Below are 8,669 nucleotides of genomic sequence, written 5' to 3' on the forward strand. Positions count from 1 at the left end.
TTCAATTTTTCTCATCTTATCAACAGCGTTCTTCAAATACCAAGAATACCTGTACATACAATTAAGTACCATTGTGTCGAACATTAGATGTGTCGAACATTAGATTGTCGAACATTAGATGTGTCGAACGTTCGGTTGCCTTGAGTTAAACGCTCAGAAGTCATTCCGTTTTCAACATTTTCGTATGTGTGGAACCTCGGATATCACGATGTATTTACGTTGACACAGCGGTGTTTGACTGTACAACATTGGGGGGTTTCTTTTGAAAAACATCAAACACCCTAACACCCTACGCATAAGACCACACAGCGATCGCTCCCTGGCGGACATAATAATGACTGTCCCTGGGTGTAAAATACGATTGAATGGGACAGTGTGGTAGGCGAGTGTTTAAAGCGTTCGCTCGTCACGCCGAAGACCCGGTTTTGATTCCCCCCGTCGTGATATTGCTGTGATATTGCTAACACCCTACTCACTAACACACTGACTATCGCTGAATATTGATCCATGATGACAATCGTTTCCAGAAACCGTTTCTATTTACTTTCTGTTGCATAACGTGTGTTGACTAGTACAAGTCTGAGACCACTACTTTGTGACTACATATCTGCTCGAAACTGACATTCAATAAACAGAAGGAGATCACATTTACACTATTTACTCACTATAGAGCGTCTCATCCCAGTATTTGATCAGACACTAATGGTCGATGCTTGACATTTACCTTCAAGAAAATTTCTATAAACTTTCACTTCCGTGAGCTGTTTGTTATACATTGTACCTTGTGATGAGCCATGTCATTCTGACATGAACGTTTCTCAAGGCATGAATTGATTTAGACTATCCGGTTTAATACCTAGCTTCTGGTATCGTCTCGAGGAATAATGAAAAACTTTTTTTTCCCAACTGCTGGATTAGTCATGTCGGTTGACTAATCTCTAATTGTTTACCTGAATTTGAAGCCTAAATCTATTTTTGTACAAGAAATCAAGCGCACAGGTGTATCAGCCGTATTGACTAAGGCCGATGAGATGGATGTTGCTCAGCTTTTCACAAATACATACTGAGCGACAGTCTTTTCTCCCGCAATCTTTTCCCTTTGCAGTACCTGTCTTGTAACGATGCAGGGTAGAAATTTCTCACATCAGCCTTTGAGTTAACGTTGGTCAATATCTGGTATACAGGCATTGTGGCCATGGCTGACTGTGGCTCCCGTGCCATGACTGTGGTTCCCGTGTCATGACTGTGGTTCCCGTGCCATGACTGTGGTTCCCGTGCCATGACTGCGGTTCCCGTGTCATGTTTGTGGTTCCCGTGCCATGACTGTGGTTCCCGTGCCATGACTGTGGTTCCCGTGCCATGACTGTGGTTCCCGTGTCATGACTGCGGTTCCCGTGTCATGACTGTGGTTCCCGTGTCATGACTGTGGTTCCCGTGCCATGACTGTGGTTCCCGTGCCATGACTGTGGTTCCCGTGCCATGACTGTGGTTCCCGTGTCATGTTTGTGGTTCCCGTGCCATGACTGTGGTTCCCGTGCCATGACTGTGGTTCCCGTGCCATGACTGTGGTTCCCGTGTCATGACTGTTGTTCCCGTGCCATGACTGTGGTTCCCGTGTCATGACTGTGGTTCCCGTGTCATGACTGTGGTTCCCGTGCCATGACTGTGGTTCCCGTGCCATGACTGTGGTTCCCGTGTCATGTTTGTGGTTCTCGTGTCATGTTTGTGGTTCCCGTGTCATGACTGTGGTTCCCGTGCCATGACTGTGGTTCCCGTGTCATGTTTGTGGTTCCCGTGTCATGACTGTGGTTCCAGTGTCACGAATGTGGTTCCCGTGTCATGACTGTGGTTCCCGTGTCATGACTGTGGTTCCAGTGTCACGAATGTGGTTCCCGTGTCATGATTGTGGTTCCCGTGTCATGACTGTGGTTCCCGTGTCATGACTGTGGTTCCAGTGTCACGAATGTGGTATCCGTGTCATGACTGTGGTACCCGTGTCATGACTGTGGTTCCCGTGTCATGACTGAGGTATCCGTGTCATGACTGTGGTTCCCGTGTCATGACTGTGGTACCCGCGTCATGACTGTAGTATCCGTAACATGACTGTGGTTCCAGTGCCATGACTGTGGTATCCGTGTCATGATTGTGGTTCCCGTGTCATGACTGTGGTTCCCGCGTCATGTTTGTGGTACCCGTGTCATGACTGTGGTATCCGTGTCATGACTGTGGTACCCGTGTCATGACTGTGGTTCCTATGTCATGACTGTGGTATCCGTGTCATGATTGTGGTTCCCGTGTCATGACTGTGGTTCCCGTGTCATGACTGTGGTATCCGTGTCATAATTGTGGTACCCGTGTCATGACTGTGGTATCCGTGTCATGACTGTGGTTCCCGTGCCATGACTGTGGTACCCGTGTCATGACTGTGGTTCCCATGTCATGACTGTGGTATCCGTGTCATGATTGTGGTTCCCGTGTCATGACTGTGGTTCCCGCGTCATGACTGTGGTACCCGTGAAATGACTGTTGTTCTCGTGTCATGTTTGTAGTTCCAGTGTCGTAACTCTTGCTGATGTGCTAATTAGTTTGGTATGTTAAGTTTCGATTAATATATTCAGCACACATGATGAGCCTTTCACTACATGTTTTTTGGTTGGCTGAGATCTATACACTAACATTGTTGATAGCATGACGTTCCATTTCACCAACATGCATATTTAGTTGTGGACTACCTGATATGTATACTCTGAATCACTTTAAATCGATACTCGACAACTAACTCGACACTTCATTGCCCAAACTGACAAACAGTCATCTGACAGACGTCTTCATCAGTCGGCCCGGAAATCCAGCTTTATGGAGGTCTGAATAGGAATGCATCTCCACAAACAGCTTCTGCATCGTGGCTTTCGGCTGCATCGGTTGATGACATGCAGAATCCAATAACCACGGCGCACAGCCTGTTTTATATCCCACTTGAACATTAGGCCAAGGGTTATCGGGTTCGATTCCCGTCACTGTTAGTATATTCAAGACTATTTTGGTGTCCTCGGTTTTGAAATTTACTGGAATATTGTTAAAAAGCGAGGTAACACTATATTGAATTATTTCAATTGACAGAAACATGACATGGCATATCGACTATGTCTGCGTAGTCAGGCACATACGGCTAGAATTGGTGTTCAGAAACTCATGTTTGTCTAACAAGTCGATTAATGGGTCAGGTTGGTCTGACTGGGTTGATACATGTCATCGTATTCCCAAACGGATTGTCTGGTCCAGGCTCGAAGATTCGCAGACCGCCTTCATATAGCTAGAATATTGGTGCGTTGGGCGTTAAACAAACAAACCAACAGAGCTTGACATGACATGACTCTGGGACTAGGCAATGGAGAAACGGGTTGGAATTGGTCTACAGCAACCCATCCCTGTCATGAGAGGGTCAGGATCGGGTTGTCACGATCGCTGACCTAGTTGATCTTTGTCACCTCGAAAGTTTATATCATGTTCGATGAATGTTCGATGCTCATTGTTTTTATCGCTGGATTGTCGGGTCTAGACTCGATTATTTACAGATCGCCGCCATATGGCTGGAATATGGCTGAGTGCGGCGTTAAACAACAAACATATATATTGATGCTCATGACATCAATCACCGGTTGTCTGACTGTGCCAACTGTACCGACTCGCATATTTACAGATCCCCGTGATATATATCGAATATTGCTGAGTGCAACGGTAAACAACAAACAAACATATGTATTGATGCTCATGATAACAATCACCGGGTTGTCTGACAGGGCTTCAGGGCTGTATAAGGTTCCGTGTCTCCTTACAGGTGTGTGCCATGCAGAGCTGGCGGCGCGCTTCCCCCGGGCAGGGTCCTCCTACGTCTACAGCTACTCCACATTCGGCGAGCTGTGTGCCTTCATCACAGGATGGAACCTCCTCCTGGAACACGTCCTGGGGGCAGCAGTGGCAGCAAAAGCCTGGAGCGGATACGTCGACTACATGCTCAACGACACCGTCAACAGGTGCGTCATATTCCAGTTGACCATTCTTTTAATATACTAGTAATACATGTACAAGTTGCAATTAGCTCGGCGGTCTTTAGCGACAGTCACAAACAATACTGATAACGGTGGCTTCAGGAAGTCACCAACCTTTCCCTACAGCCTTTATAACGAACAACCCGTCTTTCATGTTGCTGGTTGTTCCAACAGGCACGCCTCACATAGGGGCACATTTTGCTATATTGATGCATTTTAACTCTTAATATCTTCTCGGATGGACCAGTATTTACATACAGTTAATTAACTTTAGCGTTGATTATGCTGACACAAAAATTCGCTTAAACCTTAATTGATTCCTGCACATGTCTAATTCAACCTAACTATAAGTGTATTATGCCGTGATTTGGGCAAATACCTTTGTGTCGAACTTTGATGTGCTGAAGGTGCGGTTGTCTCGAAGTGAAAGTCTGGTATCTTGGTATGTTTATATTGTTCATCATTTAGGTGGTGGATAATCAAAGTATTACATAGGTCCCTTCAACTATGGTTCCTAAACACGTTCGAGGTAGCGGTCTGAACAATAACAGAAAACACACTAGTATTTCGAATACAAAATGCCATTTAGAAAGTGGTCAAATGTAACAAATGTTTTATTGGGCAATACTCTTTCTCAGTAATGTACATTTTCTAGTATTGTTGTTGGGTTACATATGTAAGTCCCATTCGGGATTCGAACCAACACCCTCAGAATCAGGCACCTAATCACCAGCACACAAAGTCAGACGCCTAACCCGCTCAGACTTCCACAAAAATGGAAGTCGCACAACTGGTAGTCTAGACCACGGACTTTGAGTATTTCATTATTAAATGATATGTGCTGCACGAAACCTTGCAATGTCACGGTGCCCGCTCCAAGAGAAGATTAGACAGTCGTGTTTGTAGTTCACACGGTGATGTTTTGCGCGTACTGGTCTGTAAGTAATGCCCTGTCTCTGTAATCCCCAGGAAGAGGAGGTACAATTCCGCCACAGTTCCTGTGATTTAGTTTTAAGAGTATCGTCATTTTATTCCGATGGCTGACCTTTGGAATACGTGCTCATGGGTACAGAGACATCTTTCGATTGTCCCTCCATGTATTGATGTAAAAGGCCTTCCCCTGCGTCTATATTTGTCATGGTACTTAATTTCACACCTGTCGATTCTCAAGAGCTTCTGTGGCTAGCCAAAGAAGTGCTCATTTTTTTAGACAGTTAACATTTCGGAGAACCTCCGTATACCATATGGGTACCATTTGTTACTTGGTTCATGAAATTACATATACTGCTCCGTAAACCTGCTTTTATGGTAATCAAAGGTTGGGTTCATGTTCACGTTCTTTCAACAGTGAAAGAACATCTAAAGTTTGCAAAGAATAGAACTTGCAGTCAAATTGAGTACTAACATCTAGCCACTCACACGATAAAACTGCACAACCTCTATCGGATCGCAACGGATCACCTAGTTACAACATATTCCTACATTTCGGTTTGCCCGGAGGTATAGTGGTATGACAAATGGTCATTCTAGGTATGTTCCAGTGATTGAGAGTAGTGGTTTGATTCTGACAGGGATATCATGCAAGACGGGTTCAATGCTGGGAAAGATTAGTAAGGAGTGCCGACCGTGGTATTACATGGGTGTTTTGCTGTTTGAGGAATTGGATTATACACCTGGCACTATGAGTTATTATCATCTTGATGAAACGTTGTCCATCATACCGGTAAATGCCACAGGGACTAGCGCCTTGTCCAGATAGTACTGACCTCTGACTGCCGTGGACAATGTTCAGCGCAGGATGGCTAGTCATTGTGATACATCCCCATACCATTGTGGACACGTATCCAAAACAATCATGCTGTACGACGTTAACCCTGATAAAACCCCGGTCTGCAAACTCCTTCTGTCATGGACTTTGAGAATGAACCTGGATCCGTCAGAAAACATGGCATTAGTCCAACGTCGTTTGTCCTAGGCCTAACTGACTCAAATTTATATTTAAAGTTGTGGATTCCACATGGAGGTCGTGCACTTAAATGCCATCTGTTGCAACCAGTCCCTTATCTGAGTGGCAGTTTGCACACGATTTCTTAAAGCCATCATTCTGTCTGATCTGTTCTGTGCAGGAGTTCTTGCCCTTGAGCGTCCAGAGCGATTATGACGTTATGTGTTTGTTGTTACAATCTACAGATGACAGATTGAGAAACATGTAGCATTTGGGCAGCCATATTCTGATACCTGTCATGTTGCATCATCCCTGAGGCATGTAAAGGTTCAGTATGTAACAAACATCACATGATCAATACTGTTGTCCGCAACATAGTAATATATATATATATATATATATAGGTTCAGTGTCAATCATTCAGGCCAGTACTCGAACACGTGTCAACACTTGTTTGGTGATGGTATGAAGGATTAAAGCCGTAATGTATACTAAAAGCCACAGGTGCGGAGACTGAGGGAGATATGTGTCTAGGCCTGATAACTTCATAACGATACATAATACATACTGCAAACATTTCCTGGTGGGAGCGTGGCTTAATTGTGCCCATACACCGGGATATAAATGGTAAGACGCGAGCAATTCAGATAATCAGATTTCAATCACCACAACCATAGTTTAAGATATCAAATACAAACTAAACTGATTTCGCATGCTTAGAATGAAATAACCCGACTATGACGTCACTGCATTGTAACTTCGTTTCGCGAAGTCAAAGTACAAGATAACGTAATCAGTCGAATGGTGGTGTACGTTAGAAATTTACGAAAATACAAAAATAATTTTATCCGCGAACACAGGACCAACCCTAGATGTAAACAGAGGATCTAAGAACTAAGGCTAGATGTAAGCAGAGGAACACGGGCCAAGGCTAGATGTAAGCACAGGAACAGGGCTATGGCAAGATATAAGCACAGGAACACAGGGCCAAGGCTAGATGTAATTATAGGAACATACCCCCTAGTCTAGATGTAAGCAGAGGAACACATGACAAAGGCTAGATGTAAGCAAAGGAACACAGGACCAGTGCTAAATGTAAGCACAAGTGCACAGGACCAATGCTAGATGTAAGCACAGGAACACAGGACCAAGGCTAGATAGCACAGGAACACAGGACCAAGGCTAGATGTAAGCACAGGAACACAGGAGCAAGCCTAGATGTAAGCACCGAATCACAGAACCAAGACTTAATGTTAGCACAGGAACACAGTACCAAGGCAAGATGTAAGCACAGGAGCACACGGCAATGTTTATCAAGTTAGACCCTTAAAGCACGTTTTCGTCTATGAAAACGCCACTCAAATGCTGCCATTATTACTGTGGCTAAAAGCAAGAAGTGATTAAGACTGCTAGGTTACTTATATCGCTCTGTTGAGTGGAATTGGAAAGGTTCTTCAATTGGTAATGTTACCGATTTAAACACGATACCGCAGCATAAATCTAATGTTCTTCAGCGCATCACAGATAGCTTCTCTGTTGACTATCAATGCAATTTCGAATACACTAAAAACACGGTTGTAACTCGCTCAAGTAACAATCGTTTTTTCCTTCTGATGTATTTACAATCTGAGTAACGCCAGTTTAATACCGCGTTAATGGCATGTAACACTCTTTCAATTCCAAGACTCTATTGGGCTAAGCAAGGCGTTCATCTGGCGCGAGGACCTCTTGCCCAGTTCAGAGAGCAGCTAAAGAACCGCTGTAGCTAGCCATCGATTTCAGATGTCGTGTTGATTCCCCCGCTTCCACTAATTAGAATCGACTTTCATTTCATTTATTTAAACCAATTGTGTTACAACCAAATTTGAACAATTACTGCAGAATTCGGTATTGCTAAAACGAATTTAGAGCTAATCTTTTCCGCTTATTGGGTTTATTTTTTAATGAATTTGTTTATAGCGGAATAGATTCGCGATTTCTGTGTACACGGCACGCAGTGTGTAAGGACAGTAATCAGTATTTAACTGCCATGCAACAGCATATATAGAAACCGAGGGTGAAAATAATGCTGACGCAAGGACATTTTGATACGTGCTTTTCCCACGGGAACGTCGTTTAATCAAATCGATTATGAAAGTAATATCAGAACTCACTGAGAGTCCTCTTTTTCATCAGTTTCACTTCGCGCTATATTAAAGCTTTAGATTACATTGTGTTTTATGTAAATGGCCTGTACGTGATTTGTTTAGGTCACCGTTCGCCCTAGGGAGGACATTAGCCAAAATGGTCCGGAAACTTTTCAGATGTATGCAACATTTTTGCACAAAATATGCTAAACATATTAATGCATAGCCTTAGAGGCCATTTTCTAAAGTTCATCATCATCACCATTTAATGCACCATCATCACCAGCATCATAACCAGCATCAGCATCATCAAAAACAACATCAAAATCATCCTCACCACATCATCGTAATCATCATCACCACTACTAGAACCATCACCATCAAAATCAGCATCATGATCACCCTCAAAATCAACATAATCATACCCACCACCATCAACATCATCTTCATCATCATCACCACACCACAACCATCATCATCATCATAATCATCATCATCAAAATCATCCTCACCACATCATCGTAATCATCATCACCACTACTAGAACCA

At 43.7% G+C, this 8,669-nt stretch overlaps 1 protein-coding gene across 1 annotated transcript in view; it reads left to right on the forward strand.

Annotated features, from left to right (window-relative positions):
• LOC124273367 (cationic amino acid transporter 3-like) overlaps nucleotides 1-8,669 on the forward strand; it is a 52,871-nt gene that overhangs the window by 33,709 nt on the left and 10,493 nt on the right. Inside the window, exon 4 of the mRNA XM_046708607.1 lies at nucleotides 3,839-4,034. Coding sequence (XP_046564563.1) covers nucleotides 3,839-4,034 — 196 coding nt within the window. The remainder of the gene's footprint in view (nucleotides 1-3,838; nucleotides 4,035-8,669) is intronic.

Source organism: Haliotis rubra, unplaced genomic scaffold (genome assembly GCF_003918875.1).
Source record: "Haliotis rubra isolate DU_JTF1 unplaced genomic scaffold, ASM391887v1 Scf18, whole genome shotgun sequence".
NCBI classification, from domain to species: domain Eukaryota; kingdom Metazoa; phylum Mollusca; class Gastropoda; order Lepetellida; family Haliotidae; genus Haliotis; species Haliotis rubra.